At 44.4% G+C, this 22,813-nt stretch overlaps 1 protein-coding gene across 1 annotated transcript in view; it reads left to right on the top strand.

Annotated features, from left to right (window-relative positions):
- Positions 1–22,813, top strand: part of MLH1 (mutL homolog 1) — a 49,261-nt gene that overhangs the window by 12,283 nt on the left and 14,165 nt on the right. The window contains exons 8-13 of the mRNA XM_082412821.1: positions 23–111; positions 2,068–2,180; positions 4,933–5,026; positions 5,960–6,113; positions 10,205–10,581; positions 12,293–12,441. Of these exons, the coding sequence (XP_082268947.1) occupies positions 23–111; positions 2,068–2,180; positions 4,933–5,026; positions 5,960–6,113; positions 10,205–10,581; positions 12,293–12,441 (976 nt within the window). The remainder of the gene's footprint in view (positions 1–22; positions 112–2,067; positions 2,181–4,932; positions 5,027–5,959; positions 6,114–10,204; positions 10,582–12,292; positions 12,442–22,813) is intronic.

Below are 22,813 nucleotides of genomic sequence, written 5' to 3'. Positions count from 1 at the left end.
GATCTTCTGTTCTGTTTATCAGCAAGGTGAGACGGTAGCTGACGTCAGGACACTGCCCAATGCCACAACCGTGGACAACATTCGCTCCATTTTTGGAAATGCTGTTAGCCGGTATGTTGATAATTTATATTTTTAAAAATCTGCATTCCGTCACATTATTTTGGAATCTGTTAACACCTGCCTTAAGAGTTTGCTTTAACCAAATATGCAGGCTTGTTTTCATGCTTCAGGCTTATTGTCATGTTTCAGATTATTTCATGGAATCAGCCCTTCTTGGGTGCATGTCATCTGGATGCTCTGGCTATGAATCAGTGTGTTCTCTCTAGGTGTCTGTCTTCACAATATCTCCAGTACAGGAGAATTCTGTCATCTTCCAGTGCTCCCTCTCGTCCTTGTATTTTCATTATTATCACTTTAGGATTGCATTTATTATCATTCAGCGTTTATTAATTGCCTCCCATATTCCAGTCTTTGTGTCAGAAGTTAAGGATATAAAGACAAATAAAATGTTTCTGCCCTTAAACACTTGCCTGTCTGGTGGCAAGCAGTTTTGTGTCACTAAATCTTCATTGTCAAGGAAAGCCTAAGCGGGAAAATTGCTTGTATTATTATAGATTTTTCACGGTACTCCCTTCTGTGGGTGAAAACCACTGTTTCCATCACAGATCCATAGCTAAATCTCAGGACTTTGCAAAGCCCAAAGTGTCTGTGTCATAATCTGAGGGGAAAGATACTAAGAGCCTTCTATATGCCAGGCGTGCACCAGATGCTAGGGGTACACAGATGAACTAGACAGCCCCTGACTTCACTTTTTCCAATAATCTTAAAAGCAGGAGCAATAGTCCTAGAACTCAGTTTTCTACTTTGAAGGACAAATTACTCACTCTTGGAATAAAACCACGTTCCTAGCTAGGGAATAGTCAATGTGCTTTTAATTACCCTTTTCTTACTAATTAAGTATTAAGGAATTGTTTTTTTCAACTGTGCTCCCAGAGCAAAAAGAGAGCTCTGTTGTACAGTGAAACTTTTAAGAGCTCATTGACCAAATTTTAAGACTCAGAATTAGTTATGAAATTCCTAGGGACTGTAAGAGAGCAGCAGTTCCCAAAATATGTTTCCAGAACACCAGCCTCTTTTTTGGGGAAGAGAGGGTTTGCTGGTTCACCGTGTGGTGGAAGAAAGGCCAGCTGTGCCCTCTACTCAGATCGGGAGCACACAGCACTGCCTGCAAAGCATCCTCCATCCATCCAGCAAGTGCTCGGTGAGCAAGTGCTCCTTGCTGGGTGCTGTGCTGTGTGGTAGAGATATTCAGTAGGGAATAAAGCAGAAAGGATTCTTGCCCTCAGAGGACTCATATTCTAGTTGGAAAGACACAGGAAATAATTATTCCATTCATTAGTGACTGTGCTGTATGCCTCAAAGGAAAAGTATAAGGTGGGGGGATCTCCTGTGGTTGGGGAGAGGGATTGTCATAGAAAGCTGTTTGAGGAAGTGGTCCCCGAGTTACGGGGGATAAGGAGGAATTAATTAGCTAGCAGTGGGAGCTTTCCAGGCAGAGGGACCAGCACTTGCGAGGCCCTCAGGCAGACATGAGTGTGCCTTGTGGGAGAACCTCCTTTTACCTATTGGCCTCCCCTCCCCATAAACACACTCTGGGGAGCACCACACAGGAGCCCCATCGTGGTGCCCATCAGCAGAGTAAGGGATTCAGCAGAGATGAGTTCTTTGGAATCTCATCTTTGGGACTTAGTTACTAAGATACATAAAAGTTTCAGCAAAATAAGGTCTCAGAGCCTGGACTTGCTGTGTCCTAGCAGTGACGGTGACGCTTGGCATATAACATATTGTAAGTGCTTGAAAACACTAGCTAGGTGGGTAGGTGGGTGGATGGATGGACAGATGGATGGATGGGCGGGCCCCGGGGATCTCAATGAACCAAGTCACAGGGGTCCACATTTGTCAGTCAGTTTATGGGAAGGAGCCCTGGTTTTTCCAACTCTGATTCTTTAGAAAGTTTGAATTTTCCATTTTTTTTCCAAAGCCTCAAAATTTCTCTTTTCCAATCAGAGAATTGATAGAAGTTGGGTGTGAGGATAAAACCCTCGCCTTCAAAATGAATGGCTACATATCCAATGCAAACTACTCGGTGAAGAAGTGCATCTTCTTACTCTTCATCAATCGTAAGTGAGAAAGAGCCACGTGGGGAAATCTATCCACAGGGAACTTTAGGGGGCCATGGAAAAATTCCTCATGGACAGGTTTGATTACACCCAGGGAAACCTCATGCCGAAACGTGGTTTAATTTCTGCCCTTAGTCTGCTCAGCCCTCTCACGTGTGCTCATTGTTGGCTGACAGTTGGGGAGTCTGGTTCTTGCCTCTGAGAGGGTGCCCAGGAGACGGCATCCCAGGCCCCTGTGAGCCAGTTCAGCCTGCTCATCTGCTGGTCTCAGAGCCTTTACCAGCAGGCCCTGGGCAGATCTTTGTTCTCTCCTTATATCAAGGCCCAACATCGGAAATTGCACAGCAGGATACAGGGAGGGGGTATCTCATGTGCAGGCAGTGTTTGTTTTTTTTAATTGAAGTATAGTTGATTGGGAGTTCCCTGGCGGTCTAGTGGTTAGGACTCAGCACTTTCACTGCCATGGCCTGGGTTCAGTCCTTGGTTGGGGAACTAAGATCCATCCCGCAAGTGCGTGTAGCAGCCAAAAAAAAAGTAGTATAGTTGGTTTACAGTATTGTATTAGTTTTAGGTATACAGCAAAGTGAATCAGTTACACGTCTATATATATATTTTCAGATTCTTTTTCATTATAGGTTATTACAAGATACTGAATATAGTTCCCCGTGCTATACAGTAAATCCTTGTTGTTTGTTTTATATATAGTGGTGTGTATTGGTTAATCCCATGCTCCTATTCTTCTCCCCACTTTCCCCATTGGTAACCGTAAGTTTGTTTTCTGTCTGTGAGTCTTTCTGTTTTGTAAATAAGTTCATTTGTATTATTTTTTAGATTCCACATGTAAGTGATATCATATAATATTTGTCTTTCTCTGACTTCACTTAGTATGGTAATCTCTAGGTCCGTCTGTGTTGCTGCAAATGGCAGTATTTCATTCTTTTTTATGATTGAGTAATATTGTGTATATATATATATATATATATATATATATATATATATACACCACATTTTCTTTTTTTTTAAAAGATATTTATTTATTTGGCTGTGCCGGGTCTTAGTTGCAGCATGTGGGATCTAGTTCCCTGACCAGGGATTGAACCTGGGCCCCCTGCATTGGGAGTGCAGAGTCTTAGCCACTGGACCACCAGGGAAGTCCCTAAACCACATTTTCTTAATTCACTCATCTGTTGATGGACATTTAGGTTGCTTCCACGTCTTTGCTATTATAAATAGTGCTGCTGTGAATGTTGGGGTGCATATACCTTTTTGAATTAGAGTTTTCTTCTTTTCCGGATATATGCCCAGGAGTGGGATTGTTGGATCATATGGTAATTCTATTTTTAGTTTTTTTAAGGAACCTCCATACTGTTTTCCATAGCGGCTGTATCAATTTACATTCTCACCAACAGTGTAGGAGGGTTCCCTTTTCGCCACACCCTCTCCACCATTTGTTATTTGTAGACTTTTTAGAGGTTAGGTCAGACTCTTATGGGTGTCATTCACTTATCTACACACTGGGCAGGCTCACTCAGGTGGCAGGGACAAAGAACACTCCTTAGGCATATCTCAGGTTCAGAAATCTCAGCTGAGGGGCTCCAGCTGTCCTTTTGTCAGATTACACAGTACAGCAGCAGCATTGAGGCAGCTGTGGGTGATGTAGTGAGCCCTCAGAACAATAGTCTCCTCATTGATAAGATCACAGCCAGTCTTCTCATTGGAAATAAAAAGATGTGGCATATCCTTGGCTCCACCAACTCAGGACAGCAGGTCATCAGCAGGTCATCGGTCTGAGGAGAAAAGAGAGCTGTGTTGTGTGAAGATCTTCCTCTGATTTTAGTCTTTTTTTTTTTTGAAAGCTCCTTTTTAAAAAAAATTTATTTTATTTTTGGCTGCATTGGGCCTTTGTTGTTGCACACGGGCTTTCTCTAGTTGTGGCATGTGGGCTTCTCATTGTGGTGGCTTCTCTTGTGGAGCACGGGCTCTAGGCGCATGGGCTTCAGTAGTTGTGGCACGTGGGCTCAGTATTTGTGGCACACGGGCTCTAGAGCGCAGGCTCAGTAGTTTTGAAGCACGGGCTTAGTTGCTCCATGGCATGTGGGATCATTCCCAGCCCAGGGCTTGAACACGTGTCCACTGCATTGGTAGGTGGATTCTTAACCACTGCGCCACCAGGGAAGCCCTGATTTTAGTTTTATCTCTCCCAGCTTTTATTGTTTTCCACCCCCTCAAGCCTGCCTCATTTCCTAAATTACCTTCAGTGTGCATTCAGGTATTTCTACCACCTGAAATGCCTGGAAAACGCACTCTTAACCTTAAGTACTCCATTTGGCTCGCCCACTGTTGGAGGTCCCTGAGCAGAGGTAGCCGCTCCCTTCCCTGTGGTCCTTACCGCTGGGAGTTGGAATTAGGTTTATTTACCAGAGTTTGTCTCCCAGCTTGTGGCATGTGTGGTAGGTCCCCATGATGTATTTGCAGAATGAAATTCTGAGCAAGGGCACGTGGTCCACCTGGACCGGCAGGGGGAAGGGAGTGGGGAGGCAGAATTGACTGCCCTGTTGTGTTCCTGCTACTCGGGTGAGAGGAGAGCCCCAAGCCCACAGTGAGATGCTGAGGAGTCGTGATGGTCAAGGGGGCTGATGTGGATGTCACCCCAGAGGCGTTCTTCCTGAGCTGATGTCATGGCATAGTATAGGTGTGCACCTGTCACCTCACCCCTTGGGACAGATTTGAGCTAATTACTTTTATTTTCTAGATCGTCTGGTAGAGTCAGCTTCCTTAAGAAAAGCCATAGAAACGGTGTATGCAGCATATTTGCCCAAAAACACACACCCGTTCCTGTACCTCAGGTAATGCAGCTCTGAACTCCTTACCCAAGACTCACAAGGAAGAGTAATTCTGTCCAGCGGTCCTCTTTGAAAGAGATGGACTTGCTAATTAGCCTGGTCAGAGTGAATCCCATACCCCACTGGCACAGGTTGTTCTGTCCCTTTTCACAGGTAAAGGGCACAGTTTTCCTATATTTATTCACTCCTGCAGAATCCCACTGAGAGGCCCCCTTGTGCCAGGCAGTGTGTTAGTGAAACAAAGGTGAATAAGGTCTTGCCCCTGCACCAGGAAGAACCTGCCCAAACCTGGCAGAGAAACCCTTCCTTCTCCAGGGTCTGTCCAGTGCCCTCTACCTACAAAGATCCACACTGCAACGCTCCATTATCAGAGCCAGCAGTGAATGGTGAATTTGGCCTGAGGCAATAAGTTGATAGCTGGCACAGCCTCTAAACTGACTTTTGTACTACATTTTAATGTTAGAAAGTTCTCTCACATACACTGTTTTGATCTCCATGTAATACTGAGCAGTAAATAGGGACAGGTTCATGGTTACAGACGGGAGAGCCAGTCCAGAGAAGTTAAGTGCCTTGGCCCTGGGTTATGTAATGAGAAATTCCACTAGTTCTGGAGAGGTGATAATAACAGCTGACGTATGATAAACATGCTGGGTACGTGCGAAGTGCTTTACACGAGTTTAATCCCCACCATGTATTATGTCCAGTTCACAAGTGAGGAAACCGAGGCATAGAAAGATGCTGTAACTTACCCACAGCCACTCAGCTCTCAAGTAGCAGAGTCAGCATTTGAACCCAGGTCACTCAGACTTGACCTTGAAGTCTTAACCGCTGTGTCATTTGGCCTCAAGTCTTCCACCCACCACATAACGTGCCGTGAGTGAACTGCCCGCCCCCATTCTTCACCATGTGAGGTAACTGCTCTTTTTTTCCTGCCAGTTTAGAAATCAGCCCCCAGAATGTGGATGTCAATGTGCACCCCACGAAGCACGAAGTTCACTTCCTGCACGAGGACAGCATCCTGGAGCGGGTGCAGCAGCACATTGAGAGCAGGCTCCTGGGCTCCAACGCCTCCAGGACCTATTTCACCCAGGTGGGGGCGCTTCACCCAGCTCTTTCTCTGGTGCCTTTGCCACCTTAAATGTGCCCCGTCACACGAGAGCCCAGGTTTTTGACGGTTGCTTTAGGACTTTCTTTCAGCAGCATTTCCTTCTTTGAACCCAACTGTGAAGGTTTTGTGGTGTTATTCCTGGGCCTGGAGTCATAAGCCCTGAGTTCTTCTCTCTGCCTCCTTCTGACCTTAGACTGCCTTCCTAGGAAAATGAGCTGTCTGAAACAGAGTAGGGCGCCGCTCCCCTGTGTTCTCCACTGGAGACGTTCAGAGGAGGCTGATTCCGCATACCTAGGGCAGAGTGCAGGGGCCAGGCTCTGGAGAGGCAGGGGGAAGGGCGGGGCCTCTCGTGTCAGACAGACCTGGGTTACTGCCGTGTGACTAACCTTCCCTGGCCTCCACGTCCCCCTCGGTAAAGGTGGAAGTGGTCACCCCCACATCCAAGGACGGTTACAAGTGGTTGGTGAACAACAGATGGAAAGTGTCTGGTCCAGGACCTGGCACCGTTCATCTTATTACAATTATCCAGGTTCTAAGTGCTTTGATTATAAACTGCTCCCCCTCTCTGGGGCCTTAGTTTTCCCATCTGTAAAATAGTGGGTTAATAACATGATCTCTAGTGTCCTGTCCCAGTTCTGAGATGACATCATTCCTGGGCAGTCCTGTACTGTATTCATAGTGAGGATGGGTTCATCAGAAGCACAGCAGACACCAAAACTACAGAAATGGAAACATTTTCCCTGTTAAATTACACTGGGTCCTGCAAGCAGAGAGCGGGCTTATGTGAGCCCTGCTTCTCAGAAAACTTTCAGAGTGACCAAGCAGATGAGTGCTTCCCATAAGAGCATTCACAGTTACCACCTGGAAAGAGCCTAGGTGGGAGACCAGCAGTGAGATTAATGCACTTGGGGCAGCCCTGGGGCCCACACGCCCGGAGGCTGCTGGGGCTGAGGGTGGGGTGTACGTGAGCCGTTGGAGCAGGAGCTGTACAGGGGGGCTCCATAACTGGCAGGTGGTTTTTATCCGTTGTTGTTGCTCAGCGCCCTTTACTGCTCCCTCCCCAAATATGTGCTAAGGCTCCCCCATGGGCAAGGTGCTGCTGGGTACGGACTTGGGAGGAGGGAGGAGGGGCTCTTGTCCTGCGCTTGGGCCTCAGAGATGTGAAAGAAGGGATGTGGAGCCTGGGCCCCCAAGGCTGAGAAGGAATTAGGTGGGCAGAAGGGGACGAGGAGTGCACAGGGCGTTTCTGGCAGAGGAAAGGACGAGGATACAGGCCTCGGGGAGGGGTGGGGGGTGCAAGAGAACAGGTGTTGAGGATCTGAATGCTCAGCATGCTGAGTCAGTGTTCTCTATGCTGGCTGCCACTAGAATCACCTGGGAACCGTTTAGATAATACCTGGGCCCTCCCCAAACCAATAAATCAATCTCAGGGGGTGGGGACTGGGCATCAGTAGTTTTTAAAAGCTTTGCCGGGTGCTGGCGTGTGCAGCTGGGGTTAAGCAACGCGGAGCCTGCGTGTTGAAGGCCTACGCTCACTGCAGAATTCAGGCCAGATCGAGAGGATTTTATCAGTAAGTTAAGGAGTTTAGACTTTGACTTGATGGGAATTGACGGGATCTGGTTTGCATTTTATGAAGAGCTCTCTGGCTGTGGCCTGGAGAGTGGATGGAAACCCACAGCGACTTGGGCGAAGTGGGGAGGGGGTCTGAGCAGAGGACGTGGCTCCATTCACTAATAGTTAAAAATATGGAATTGCCAGCACCTGGACATGGGTTGGCTGGAGGGGAGTTGGGGGAGAGGCCCAGAGGAAGGGGTTCACCAGAGGCCAGGAGGAGTCTGTCGCTCCACTGGGAAAAGAGCCTCAATTTCCCTCTTTGTCTGATCGTGCATGAGGCAGATTCATTTAGTTAGATTGCATTTTATTTCCCGAAAGAACTCTGCATGGTCCTGACCAGTGTGTCTTTAGAAGGAAGGTGGGTTTCTGGATCAGAGGGCCTCCCTCTGTTGGTGCATTGCTCTGCGTGGAGGGCTCCAAACTCAGACTGTCCCTGCTCCTGCGGGGTCATCAGAACACCTTGCTCTGCCAACAGCAGGTTGCCCTGGCTCCTGACCTTCTGGCTGTGGGTCACCTTCATCCTGCTCCCCAGCTTGTGCCTTGCACTCCACTCCAGGGGCCAGTACAGCAAGAGCCCTGGTTTGCTGTGAAGCCATTTGGTATGGAAATCGGGAACCCTGGCGACTCTTGCAGTTTGTTCCAACTCTGTCATATTGGACAAAGTATTTCACTTTTCAGGACTTTAAAATTACTGTCTGCAGAGTAGTCATGTTACTTTCTGCCTCCCAAAATCCACCTGTGGAAATTGCACAGGCAAATGAAGTAAGTGCATCGCAAGGGCTTTTTAAAGTGTCCCAGGAGTGTTTTTCCTTTTTGAGCAGAGTTGCTACTTGAACTTTTAATTATTATTTAACTCTTTATTACTGAATCTTTCTAAGCACACAGAAAAGCAGGTAATACAGCAAATCTCCATGTACCTATCACCCAGTTTCAACAAACCATCAACACTTGGCCATCTTTGTTTTCTCTCTCCCTCTCCCACTTGAGGGTGGGGGATGGGGAGGAGTAGTTTTTAATTAATTCTTAATTTTAATTATTTATTTATTTATTTGGCTGCGTTGGGTCTTAGTTGCGGCACCCAGGATCTTCATTGCAGTACTCGGGCTTCTCTCTAGTTGTGGCATGTGGGTTTTCTCTCTCTAGTTGAGGTGCACGGGCTCAGTAGTTGTGGTGCGCGGGCTTAGTTGCCCATGGCATGTGGAATCTTAGTTCCCTGACCGGGGATTGAACCCGAGTCCCCTGCATTGGAAGGTGGATTCTTTACCACCGGACCACTGGGGAAGTCCCTGGGGAGGAGTATTTTAAAGCAGATTCCAGGCATTTATTTTTCCCCTAGTACTGCATTATGCATCTAAAAACATTTTTTTTCCTTATACAATCACAGTGTCCTTTTACACCTAATACAATTAATAGTAATAATACCATTTCATATCCAGTCCATATTCAGATACCCCAGTTGTTCAAAAAAAGATCTTTTTATAAAAGTAGCTTTGTTCAGGAATTCCCTGGTGCTCCAGTGGTTAGGAGTTGGTGCTTTCACTGCCATGGGCCCAGGTTCAATCCCTGGTCACAGAACTAAGATCCTGCAAGCCGTGTGGCATGGCCAAAAAAAAAAAAGTAGCTTTGTTCAAATCTGTATCCAATCAAGTTCCACTCATTATATTTGGTTATGTCTCTTTGAAACTAGAAAGATCACCCTACCTTTTTTGGTTATACTTATTAGCTTACTTTGAAGGTGTGCTGTAGAAAGATGCACATTTTGGGTTAGCCAGTTGCTTCTTCTTAGTGTCCTTTAACTTGTTTCAATCCTCCACATTTCCTATAAACTGAAAATTAGATCTAGAGTTATGATTATATTCAGATTAAAAAATGTTTGCAAGAATTTGTGATAGATGATGCCATGTACTTTTTTTATAAATTTATTTATTTATGACTGCATTGGGTCTTCGTTGCTGCACATGGGCTTTCTCTAGTTACGGCGAGTGGGGGCTACTCTGTTGAAGTGTGCAGTCTTCTCATTGTGGTGGCTTCTCTTGTTGCGGAGCATGGCCTCTAGGGGCGCAGGCTCAGTAGTTGTGGCTTGCAGGCTCAGTAGTTGTGGCTCATGGGCTCTAGAGCACAGGCTCAGTAGTTGTGGTGCACGGGCTTAGTTACTCCGTGGCATGTGGGATCTTCCCGGACCAGAGCTCAAACCCGTGTCCCCTGCATTGGCAGGCGGATTTTTAACCACTGCGTCACCAGGGAAGCCCTCAAACCAGTTTTTAAATTATAAGGATTTAGCTGAATTTTTGAATTTTATATTTGTGTGTTTTTAATTTCATACTTCAAATTTTGGTCAGAATTGCTTCTATAATAATTCTGTAATGATATACCTGGTTCTAGCTTTTACTCCATTTTGGGACCTGTGCTTCTCTCCTTCATACACTGACTCTTCCCACTGTCTTCTTTTTTGACACAGACTTTACTACCAGGTCTTACTGGCCCCTCTGGGGAAGTGGTTAAATCCACAACAGGTGTGACCCTCTCATCTACTGCTGGAAGTGGCGACAAGGTGTATGCCCACCAGATGGTCCGCACAGATTGCCGGGAACAGAAACTCGATGCCTTCCTGCAGCCTGTGAGCAAGGCCCTATCCAGTCAGCCCCAGGCTGTTGTCCTAGAGGACAGGACAGCTGCTTCTAGTAGCGGGGCCAGGCAGCAGGATGAAGAAATGCTTGAACTCTCAGCTCCTGCTGAAGTGGCTGCTGAGAATCAGGGCTTGGAGGAGGATGCAACAAAGAGGACTGCAGACTCGTCAGAGAAGAGAGGGCCCTCTTCCAGCCCCGAGAACCCCAGGTATGGCCTTGTGGGAAAGCACAGCTTGCCTCCTTCGTTCTTTAATGAAACTGCCTTCTAACTTGGGCTGTCACAAACCCCTTGCATCTTCTCTCCCTGATTCGCCCTCTCCCTCCAATGGGTTGGTGCTTTGGCCTGGTCTACTGTTGGCCTTTGACCATGGCTTTAGAGTCACCCATCACAGTGGCCTTTGAAATATCTTAAATGTCCATGATTCCAAACATTATTTAAAAACACATCAGAAAAAAAAATCAGAAGATTTATTCTTTAATTTTAGTATTGAATTTTGATAAAGCCTCAACAACAGAGGTGGCTGGAAAGGGGGGCCTAAAATATCCGGAGGATTCTTCCATCCTACTCCAAGCTGCTTTCACTCCTTTCAGAAGAACAGTTTCTCAGTTCAAATTATGAAACTCCCTGAAGTGCATGAGCTAGTGGTGACCGAGAGCTAGAGAGAGGGGGCAGGAACAGCCGTACTAGTGACTGTCAGTTAATTTTGAGCATCTTCAGTGTACACTCTGCGGGTGCTTCAAGGACATGTCACTGACATCTGTAAGGTGGATGTTCCTTATTTAGTGTGTGCGGGTACTGACCCCGGAGCTCAGGGTGAAGTCCTTTGCCCGAGGCCGTACGTCCCCCTGGTGGCTGACCACCGAAACCCTGGCTCTGATTGCCCAGTGGAACTTGGGTGAGTTTTTTAACTCTGGTTTGCTCACTTCCAAGTCAGTCTAGGGAGATGGCTTCTAAGGATTTGTTTTCAGAGAATAATAAAGGATGCTAACGTTCACTGAGCATCCACTGTGTGCCAGATACTTAATATGCATTATCTCAGTTAATGCTCTTAACAGCCCTGCTGGGAAGTGTGACATTTCTGTTGATCACTTGGGGACTTAATGCTACGAGCCATTTACCACACAGCAGAGGAATCTTTTTAAACCAGGAACCAGGGTGTCTCACTGCTTGCTGAAAACCAGTGCTTCCCGCAGCACTTGGGGTGAAACCAGCCTGCCCGCCCCCAGCTCATCACTCTCCTCCCCTTCGTGGCGCTTTGGCCACGCTGCTCCAGTGCTGACCCGACCTCGCTGAGCTCTCACCCCTTTGCTCTTGCTGGTCCCTCGGCGCAGGAACTCTCTGGCTTCTTGTCACCCAGGTCTCAACTCGGATGTCGCCTCTTACCAGAGACCTTCTTTGTCCATTTAATCTAAAGTTCTCTCGCTTCCCCTTCATTCTGTTACCTTGTTTTATTTTCGTCACAGTATTTGTTGCTACCTAACATGATCTTTCTTCGGTTGCTATTTGACTCTGCCACTAGAAAGCCAGCATGGCGAGGGCAGGCACTTTGTCATGGCTGTGTGAGGTTGGTATTATAACTGTGCCCGATGGACGGATGGATGGAGGGCTGAATGAATGAGATGTGGTGAGGTCAGCGCACTTGATCGAGGCCCTGCAGGTCTCCGGGCTGAGCCAGACTCCAAAGCCCTGTTGCCTGCAGTGGCCACTGCTAAGGCCTGAGGGGTGTCAGAGAAGCAGTATCTGGGAGGACATCCTGATCTGGCTGGCCGCCACCAGCACAGGGAATCCTCCCCAGATGTGGAGAGCTGGCACAGAGAAACTGCTCCCTTCTCCAAAATGCAAGGCACAAAATCTGACTGAGTTTGAAACAGTTTTTTTAAGATAGTTATGAGCTGCCAGTTCCTCTTTTACTTTGCAGAAAGAGACATCGGGAAAACTCTGATGTGGAAATGGTGGAGGATGCATCCCGAAAGGAAATGACAGCAGCTTGTACCCCCCGGAGAAGGATCATTAACCTCACCAGCATTCTGAGTCTCCAGGAAGAAATCAGTGAGCAGGGACATGAGAGTACGTAAGTGCTGAGGGCTGCCTGCGACTCCCAGGGCCAGAACTGCTAATGTGAAGGTTTGGGAAGTGCAGGAAGCGTTTGTGTTGGGACAGCTTCTGCAGTGTGCTGAGCAAACCTCGCTTCCTTTAGTAACCCACAGCAGCAGCAGCTGAAAAATAATTTTCAACTGGGAGAGAAGGGAAAAAGTAGTCTCTGGCTTTAGTTAGAATTAATTGGTACTCTCGTTAAACCAGAGGAGTCAGAGTAAAGTGGTCATTTAAATAATCTTCCGTTTGATTTCTGTCTTAGCTAAAAGCAGCACGGCCTGCCCTGGGTGTGCTGTTGCTGAAAGTGCACAGGTTCTGGGGGGCCCTAGTTTGTATCCGGGCACTACTGCTTCTGTTGTGTGACCTTAGACTCGTGACCTAACCTTTCCGTGACTCAATTTTTCCTCATCTGTAAAACGAGATTAATTTTACTCTTGAAGATTATTGTGCTGATTAGAGAGAAATGTAAGTAAAACACTTGGTACAGAGTAAGGAGTCAATAGATTTTTTTTTTTTTCAATAGATATTTTTATATCCTAAAGATAAAGTGAAAAATCATTATCTTTCTCAGAAATAGCTTTCAGAACACCTGAGTATAGAACTCCATTTGAGTCCCCATTACTCCAAAACTAACTTTATGGTTTTAGTAACAAAAGGGGGCTCATCACCTCCCAGGGGTGAACTGACACAGGGACTGAGGTGTGTGATAGTGTCTTGGCCATAATAGCAGTCCTGACCCCACTTGATGAGCCACAGTCGTGCTCCAGGTGGAGCCATCATTGCTGGGCTCCACTGGGCGGCTCTGCACTTGAGTCTACACAGTTTAGCCCTGGCCTTGCCATTTTTCATCTACTACACATTTCTTGATTAAACAAGTTAACATTTTATAGCAGTGTTGAAATTTATCTTAAAATATGACAACCTGGACTTCTAAAAGAAATGAGTGGGGAATCCCCTGTCAGTCCAGTGGTTAGGACTCCACGCTTTCACTGCTGAGGGCCCAGGTTTGATCCCTGGTCAGGGACCTGAGATTCCACAAGCTGTGCGGCGTGGCCAAGGAGCAATTTAGTGCCTTTCCCACTGACTCTTAGCCTCCTAAACAGCTGCTCTGACTCAGAGGCCCCTTACGTCTTCTCTCTCTGTCACTGCTTGTTTGAATGAATGCAGGAAGGCCTCAGTTTGCCTTTCCTTGCCCGTTCTTTCTTTTCTTCACACTCTGGGCCTTTGTGTGTCTGCATGTGGGGAAAGCCATAGGGGGCCTGTTCCCTTGGAAGGCTACACACTTCCTGTGACTAAGGCCTTGCAACTTGCAGACGGCGCTGCCAGTTGGCTTCTGATTTCTGTTTCCGTTAAGATTTGCTCCCGTTGCTCTTTCCCTCTGTTATTGGCCTTCAAGCTGGGAGCTTTTAAAACCATTTAAAATAATTAAGAGGAAGGTGGGCCATGACTTGATTTATTTAGCAGCCTTCCTCACAGTTGCTTAATTGACAGACTCCCTCGGATTTGGAATTTACTGAGTTTTCTTTAAGGATTTGTATTCCTTATGCAAAACAGGCTATTTAAAGTTATAATTTCAATAAATTTCTGAATAGTTGCAAACTATTTTCAGTGCAGTACAAAGCTAACCTGCACCAAGTTTGGTCAGGTTTGGAGTTCATTGATGAAGTGTTGATGAATCTAAATGTTCTGAAATTGTATGTTCATGAGTGCTACCTCATTTAATTCTAGAATAGTCTTGTGAGGGAGGCAGAGCAGATACTGTTATCTCTGTTTTAAAGATAAGGAAATGGAAGATGGAGAGGACAGATTAGTTGGAAAATCCCTACAAGGCAAAACTGGCCTGGGTGCCTGCCCTGTGGAGGGTGGATCGCTACTGGTGTGGCCTGAATCAGAGACGCTAGCCCAGTATTTAGGTGCAAAACTAGGTCAGCTGCTCTAGATCACACGTTGGGATGAGCACAGCGTGTGATCCCTGATCCCTCAGACTGAGGCTGTTTTCAGACATGCAGGGTAGGGTCTTACAGAGGGAGTCCCAGTCCTGGTGTGGGGAGTGGGGTGAGCACTTGGGAGCCAGGAGGACTCTGCCGAAGCCCATGCCAGCTACACCATTCCGTAGCCACTCAGCAGTCCGTCCACCTTTGTGGGGCCTTTCCCTGCTCTGTGAAATGGTGCTCCTGCTACCGCCCTTACCGGGCTGTTGTGGCGAACACCTGAGACGCCATGTGCAAAGGTGGGAGTGGGGCGCGCTGCCTTGGGCTCTGCCCACCGCATCTGTTGATGCGGCCCCAAGCAGGGGTGCTGCTTGTCTCTGAGTTGAATGCCTACGGGGATTTCTCTGAAGCTCAGATCTGGGGAGGCAGGCCAGAGCCTGGCTGTGCCCCCGTAGAGCTGTGACCCTGGCCCAGGAAGGAAGTAAGATGCTTTCCTTTAACGACATTCTTAATTGCACTTATTTGTGTGATTATTTCATCGTGGTACCTGGCAGAGTGCCTGGCTCGGGGACTCAGGAGATCTTTGCTGAAGGAGGGATTGGGAGGAGCCGCCTCGGAGGGGAAGCCCTGGAATCTATTTTTGAGGGACGTCAGAGTTGAATGCTCCGTCAGACAACTCTGGAGTCTGTGGATTTACCCAGTCCTCCTGGGTACACTTTCGAGCAACAAATGAGGTTAATTTCCGGCCCAGTATCCTGTCACGTGTTCCGTGGAATTAGGCTTATCCTGGATTAATAATGACTAAGTTACTTATTGCCAGTCACATAATTTTGATCTGTTAAGGAGGATGAGGAATGTCATAAGTTATTTGCTATCGCTTGAATCTGAAAATGTGCTTAACATTTCATCCACAACTTTATTTTCTTGATCTTTGGTGAACAGTCCTGGCCTTAAGTGTACACACTCTTCTATGGTTTGTCACCACGTGACAGCTTCTTTTGGTTCAACAAGTCAGTTCGGGGGCTTCCCTGGTGGCGCAGTGGTTCAGAATCCGCCTGCCAATGCAGGGGACACGGGTTCGAGCCCTGGTCCAGGAAGATCCCACATGCTGCTGAGCAACTAAGCCCGTGCGCCACAACTACTGAGCCTGCGCTGTAGAGCCTGCGCACTGCAACTACTGAAGCCCCCACGCCACAACTACTGAAGCCCACACGCCTAGAGCCCGTGCTCTGCAACAAGAGAAGCCACCGCAATGAGAAGCCCACGCACCGCAACGAAGAGTAGCCCCCGCTCGCCGCAACTAGAGAAAGCCCATGCGCAGCAACGAAGACCCAATGCAGCCAAAAATAAATGATAATTAATAAAAATAAATATTAAAAAAATCTTGAAAAAAAACCCCAGAAGTCAGTTCAGCAGACATTGCACCATGCCGAGCCCCGAGGCAGAAAATGCATTGAATGCACTCAAGCCCCTGTCTTAAAGGAGTCCACACTGTTGGGGGGGGGTGTTTGGTAAATTGCAGGCTGTGACATAAGGTAGAATGAGGGACATTCTGCAACAGAGACAGAGGCCGCGTCACCAGGGTGACAGGGTGACATCTGCCTGGAAGGGCTGCTTGATCGGCTCAGGCAGCAGCCAGAGGCCCTGGCGCTCGGGGGCTGCCAGGAAGCAAGCTCCACACGTGGCCCTTAGGAACCAGAGGACAGCTCACCCTTCCTTCAGGTGGCTTTACTTGCTGCTTCTCAGAGAACGTGCTGAGACCCTAGGCTGCCGTTGTGAACTCGGATGTGTGGTTTGGCTTTGAAGCACAAAGGATTTGGTCCTATTTTGCTGCTGGCAGAATGGCAGGGAAACGCCCGCAGACCTCCAGTGCTGTGGGCGTAACTAGGAGAGGAATGAAGCACAGGTTCTAGAGGTCCTGATAGGAGGCCGGAATGGGTGCAAGCAGCCTCACGGAGCCCAGGGAGGAGAAGCCCTGCCTGTCCTCCTTGTCCACCTCCTGCCTGGATGGAGCCCCTGCAGGGAGCCAGCGCCCCCCTCGCGGCCACCTGGCCAGGCTGGGCCTTGGTGGCCTGTGGATGCGTCAGAGCTTTGATGAAAAATCTGTATGGAAAAATCTCTGACCCTTTTTTAGTAAATTACACTGCTTCTCTTTCCTCCAGTGCCTCATTATTCAGGATTATTTGATGTTCTCCAGCTTCTAAGATAATCATTTTCCACCTACGCAGAACATCCTGTAGAGACATTGAGTTTCCAGTGGGAACAGAGGAGAACACTTATTCTAAAAATGAGGAAAATAAGCCTCTTTCTGTGGGGGGAGCAGAGAGTGTTGCAGAACTTATGTAACAATGTGAGAACTCATGTGTGGTGTCCAAGCTTAAAAAAAAAGTACAGTAAAAATGTGATGTACAGGCTTATGGCTGTCCCCAGACCTTTGCCCTGCTGTCTCCACCCCCTCTCCCCTGTCCCCGTTTGTGGTGGTATGTTTACTTCTTCCATTAAATATATATGTATGTACACATACACACACACACTCAGATAAATTAGTAGACGCAAAATCATGCTTATGAAACATAAGTAGGATCTACAGGAGAAAACAAATGAACGCTAACTTAAAGGAACAGCTCGTTGCCATCACCTGTGCAGCCCTGTGTGCTCTTTCCCTGTCCAGCCCCTTCCCTCCTCCCTTAGGGTAACTGTGACCCTACATTTTGTGATTATTATTTCCTGTCTTTTATTATAGTTTTACCACCCATATTTGTAGCCCTACAAAATTTATTGTTTGTACGAATTTTAAACTTTGTATAAAGGGAATTATATTTTTCTGCAATGTATATAAGTATACACATATTCCTAAAATTCATCCATCTTGCTACGTTCCGGTTTACTTTTTCTGCTTGTAATAGATTCCACTTCCTGACTTTGCCACATGTTTAGTCACTCATTCTGCTATGGAAGGACATGTGGGGGAGTCCAGGGGCGTCACCCCTGCCTCTCAGCCCCCAGCCCCTTTCCTGGACCTGAGCAGATCAGGAGCTTGGCACACTGGCCGGGAAGCTCTGTGCAGGGTAAGACACACACTTAGAGTTACTGCTGGCTTGTAAAGTGACAGCTTGTTTTCCAAACGGGTCGCTAAGTGTGTGGTCCCATCAGCAGTGTGGAGAGTTGCTTTGCTCCACTGTTTCTCCAGTGTTTGATATTGTCAGACTTTTTACCAGTTCGGTGTTTGTGAAATGGTGTCTAACGGTGGTTTTCATTCGTGTTTCCCTGATCACTGATAAAGCTGAGTAGGTGTATTTCCTCTTCTCTTAAGTGCCTGTTCTAGTTTTCTGCTCATGTTTCTGTTGGCTGATTTTAGAAGTTCTTTATATGTTTATTTTAGACAGTAATCAGTTACATGAAAATATCTTCCTTCAGTTTGGGGCTCATGTATTTTTTTATGAATGCTTCCCCCCCCACCATATATATATTTTTAAATTTTTAAATTTTATTATTATTTTTTAACATTTTATTTTGTATTGGAGTATAGTTGATTAACAATGTTATGTTAGTTTCAGGTGTACAGCAAAGTGATTCAGTTATATATATCTATCTAAAGAATAGATATATTTTTCTAGTCTTTTTCAAATTTTTTTCCCATTTAGGTTATTACAGAGTATTGAGCAGAGTTCCCTGTGCTATACAGTAGGTCCTTATTAGTTATTTATTTTAAATATAGCAGTGTGGGCATGTCAATCCCAAACTCCCAGTCTATCCCTCCCTGCCAAGTTTGTTCTCTAAGTCTGTGAGTCTGTTTCTATTTTGAAAATAAGTTCGTTTGTATCATTTTTTTTAGATTCTGTATATAAGTGATATCATATGATATTTATCTTTCTCTGTCTAACTTCCTTCACTTAGTATGATAATCTATAGTTGCATCCATGTTGCTGCAAATGGCATTATTTCATTCTTTTTAATGGCTGAGTAATATTTCACTGTATGTATGTGCCACATCTTCTTTATGCATTCATCTCTCGATGGACATTTAGGTTGCTTCCATGTTTTGGCTATTGTGAATAGTGATGCTATAAACATTGGGGTGCATGTATCCTTTTGAACCATGTTTTTCTCCGGATGTATGCCCAGGAGTGGGATCGCTAGATCATATGGTAGCTCTGTTTTTGGTTTCTTAAGGAATCTCCATACTGTTCTCCATAGTGGCATGTACCAATTTACATTCCCACCAGCAGTCTAGGAGGGTTCCCTTTTCTCCACACCCTCTCCAGCATTTGGTATTTGTAGACTTTTTGATGATGGCTATTCTGACTGGTGTGAGGTGATATCTCATTGTAGTTTTGATTTGCATTTCTTTAATAATTAGTGATGTTGAACATCTTTTCATGTGCCTCTTGCCCATCTATATGTCTTCTTTGAAGAAATGTCTATTTCGGTCTTCTGCCCATTTTTTGATTGGGTTGTTTGTTTGTTTTTTTTTGATATTGAGCCGCATGAGCTGTTTGTAAATTTTGGAGATTAATCCCTTGTCGGTCGCATTGTTTGCAGATATTTTCTCCCATTCTGTGGGTTGTCTTCTCGTTTTGTTTTTAGTTTTCTTTGCTGTGCAAAAGCCTTTGAGTTTAATTAGGTCCCACTTGTTTATTTTTGTTTTTATTTCCATTACTCTAGAAGATGTATCAAAAAAGATATTGCTGCGATTTATGTCAGAGTGTTCTGCCTATGTTTTCCTCTAAGAGTTTTATAGTATCCAGTCTTACTCAAAATGGGTTAAAGACCTAAATATATGTCTTCTTTGGCAAAATGTCTATTTAGGTTTTCTGCCCATTTTTTGATTGGGTTGTTTAGTTTTTTTGTTATTGAACTGTATGAGCTGTTTGTATAGTTTGGATATTAGGCCTCTTGGTTGCATTGTTTGCAAATATTTTCTCCCTGTTTGTAGCTTACCTTTCTTCTGTTTATGGTTTCCTTTGCTGTGCAAAAACTTCTAAGTTTGATTAGGTCCCATTTGTTTATTTTTGTTTTTATCTCTATTGCCTTGGGAGACTGACCTAAGAAAACATTGGTACGATTTATGTCAGAGTGTTTTGCCTATGAGCTCTTCTAGGAGTTTTATGGTGTCATGTCTTAATGTTTAAGCCTGTAAGCCATTTTGAGTTTATTTTTGTGTATGGTGAGAGGAAGTGTTCTAACTTCATTGATTTACATGCAGCTGTCCAATTTTCCCAGCACCACTTGCTGAAGAGACTGTCTTTTCCCCGTAGTATATGCTTGCTTTTTTTGTCAAAGATTAATTGACCATAGGTGTATGGGTTTATTTCTGGGCTCTCTATTCTGATCCATTGATCCATATGTCTGTTTTTGTCCCAATACCACGCTGTTTTTTTGTTGTTCTGTTTTTATTTGTTTACTTATTTGGCTGCACTGGGTGTTTGTTGCAGCACGTGGGATCTTCATTGCGACATGTGGGATCTTTAGTTGTGGCATGTGGGCTCTTGGTTGCGGCAAGCAGGATCTAATTCCCTGACCAGGGATCAAACCTGGGCCCCCTGCATTGGAAGTGCAGAGTCTTAACCACTGGACCACCAGGGAAGTCCCATACCACGCTGTTTTGATTACTGTTGCTTTGTAGTATGTCTGAAGTCTGGGAGGGTTATGCCTCCTGCTTTGTTCTTTTTCTTCAGGATTGCTTTGGCAATTCTGGGTCTTTTATGGTTCCATATGAATTTTATGATTATTTTTTTAGTTCTGTGAAAAATATCATGGGTAATTTGATAGGGATTGCATTAAATCTGTAGATTGTTGTGGGAAGTATGGCTATTTTAACAATATTAATTCTTTCAATCCAAGAGCATGGGATATGTTTCCACTTCTTTGAATCTTCTTCAGTTTCCTTTATTAATGTTTTATAGTTCTCAGTGTATAGGTTTTTCACCTCCTTGGTCAGGTTTATTCCTAAATATTTTATTTTTGGGGGTGTGATTTTGAAAGGTATTGTTTTTTTACATTCTCTTTCTGATATTTCATTGTTAGTGTAAAGAAATGCAACCAATTTCTGTGTGTTAATCTTGTATCCTGCTACCTTGTTGAATTATCAGTTTTAGTAGTTTTTGTGTGGAGTCTTTAGGGTTTTCTGTATATAGAATCATGTTATCTGCATGTAATGACAATTTTACCTCTTCCCTTCCAATTTGGATATCTTTTATTTCTTTTTCTCATTTGATTGCAGTGACTAGGTCTTGCAATAATAGTATGTTGAATAGAAGAGGCGAGAGTGGGCATCCTTGTCTTTTTCCAGATTTTAGCCGGAAGTCTTTCAGCTTTTTACTGTTTAGTATTGTATAGGCTGTGGATTTGTCATAAATAGCTTTTATTATGTTGAGATATGTTTCCTCTATACCCACTTTCGTAAGAGTTTTTTTATCATGAATGGATGTAGAATTTTGTCAAATGCTTTCTCTGCATCTATTGAGATGATCATGTGGTTTTTGTCTTTTCTTTTGTTTCTGTGGTGTATCACATTGATTGATTTGCGAATGTTGAACCATTCTTGTGAACTTGGGATGAATCCCACTTGACTGTGGTGTATGATCTTTTTTATGTGTTGTTGGATTTGGTTTGCTAATATTTTGTTGAGAATTTTTACATCTATATTCATCAAAGATATTGGCCTCTAACTTTCTTTTTTGGTGGTGTCTTTAGTTTTAGTATCATGGGTGATGGTGGCTTCATAGAATGTCTTTGGGAGTGTTCTCATCAATTTTTTGGAAGAGTTTGAGAAGGATCAGTATAAGTTCTTCTTTGTAGGTTTGGTAGAATTTGCCTGTGAAGCCATCTGGTCATGGACTTTCGTTAGTAGTGATTGGTCTGTTCAAATTATCTGTTTCTTCTTGATTCCGTTTTGGTGGGCTGTATGTTTCTAGAAACTTGTCTATTTCTTCTAGGTTGTTGAATTTGTTGGCATGTTCATAGTATTCCCTTATGGTTTTTTTGTACTTCTGTGGTGTTGGTTGTTATGTCTCCTTTTTCATTTCTTACCTTGTTTATTTGGGTTCTCTCTCTTTTCTTCTTGGTGAGCCTGGCCAGAGGTTTGTTGATACTGTTTAACCTTTTAAAGAACCAGCTCTTGGTTTTATTGATTTTTTCTATTGTTTTTTTAATCTCTATTTTATTTATTTCCTCTCTGATCTTGAGTATTTCCTTCCTTCTGCTGACTAGGTTTTGTTCTTCTTTTTCTAATTCTTTTAAGTGGTATATTATGTTGTTTATTTGAGATTTTTCTTGTTTTTTGAGGAAGGTCTATATGGCTGTGAACTTCCCTCTGAGAAATGGTTTTGCTGCATCCCATAAATTTTGTATGGTTGTGTTTTTATATTGTCATTCGTCTCAAGGTATTTTAAAATTTTCTTTGATTTCATTATTGACCTGCTGGGTTTTTTTTAGTAGCATGTTGTTTAGTCTCCATGTAATTGTTTTTTTTCACATATTTCTGTGGTTGATTCTAGTTTCATGCTGTTGTGGTCAGAAAAGATGCTTGAGACAATTTCTATACCCTTAAATTTGTTGAGGCTTGTTTTGTGCCCTAGTATGTGGTCAGTCCTAGAGAATGTTCCATATGCACTTGGAAAGAATTTCTTTTTTTTTTTTGGATGTAATGTCCTGAAAATATCAGTTAAGTCTAATTAACTGTTCTGTTGTATTATTTAGGATCTCTGTTGCCTCACTGATTTTCTGTCCAGAATATCTGTCCATTGATATGAGTGGGATGTTAAAGTTTCCTACTGTTATTGTATTCTTGTCAATTTCTCCCTTTTATGTCTTTTAGTATTTGTCTTATGTATTTGGGTACTCCTGTATTAGTTGCATATATGTTGACCTGTATTAGGTGCATATATGAATGTAATAATCCTCTTCTTGTATTAATTCTTTTATTATTACACAGTGTCCTTCTTTATCTTTCTTCATGGCTTTTGTTTTAAAGTCTATCTTGTCTGATATGAATATTACAACCCCTGCTTTCTTTTCATTTGTTTGCATGAAATACCTATTTCCATCTCCTCACTTTCAATCTATGTGTATCCTTTCCTCTAAAGTGGGTCTTTTGTAGGCAGCATATTGTAGGCTCTTGCTTTTTTATCCAGTCTGCCACTCTGTCTTTTGATTGACGTGTTTAGTCCATTGACATTTAAGGTAATTATTGATAGATATGTATTTATTGCCATTTTAAACTTTGTGTTCCCTTTGATTTTATATTTCTTCTTTGTCCCTTTTTTGTTTTTCCTTTTGTGGTTTGATGATTTTCTTTTGTATTATGCTTATGTTCTCTTCTTTTTGGTTTTTGTGAATCTATTGTATGTTTTTGATTTGTGGTTACCGTTTTTCAAGTATATTAACCCCTTCCTATATCTACTTGTCTTAGA

Source organism: Balaenoptera physalus (genome assembly GCF_965194825.1).
Source record: "Balaenoptera physalus genome assembly, chromosome: 11".
Taxonomy (NCBI): domain Eukaryota; kingdom Metazoa; phylum Chordata; class Mammalia; order Artiodactyla; family Balaenopteridae; genus Balaenoptera; species Balaenoptera physalus.
The sequence above is the reverse complement of the archived record's forward strand: the minus strand, read 5'-3'. Positions and strand labels throughout refer to the sequence as shown.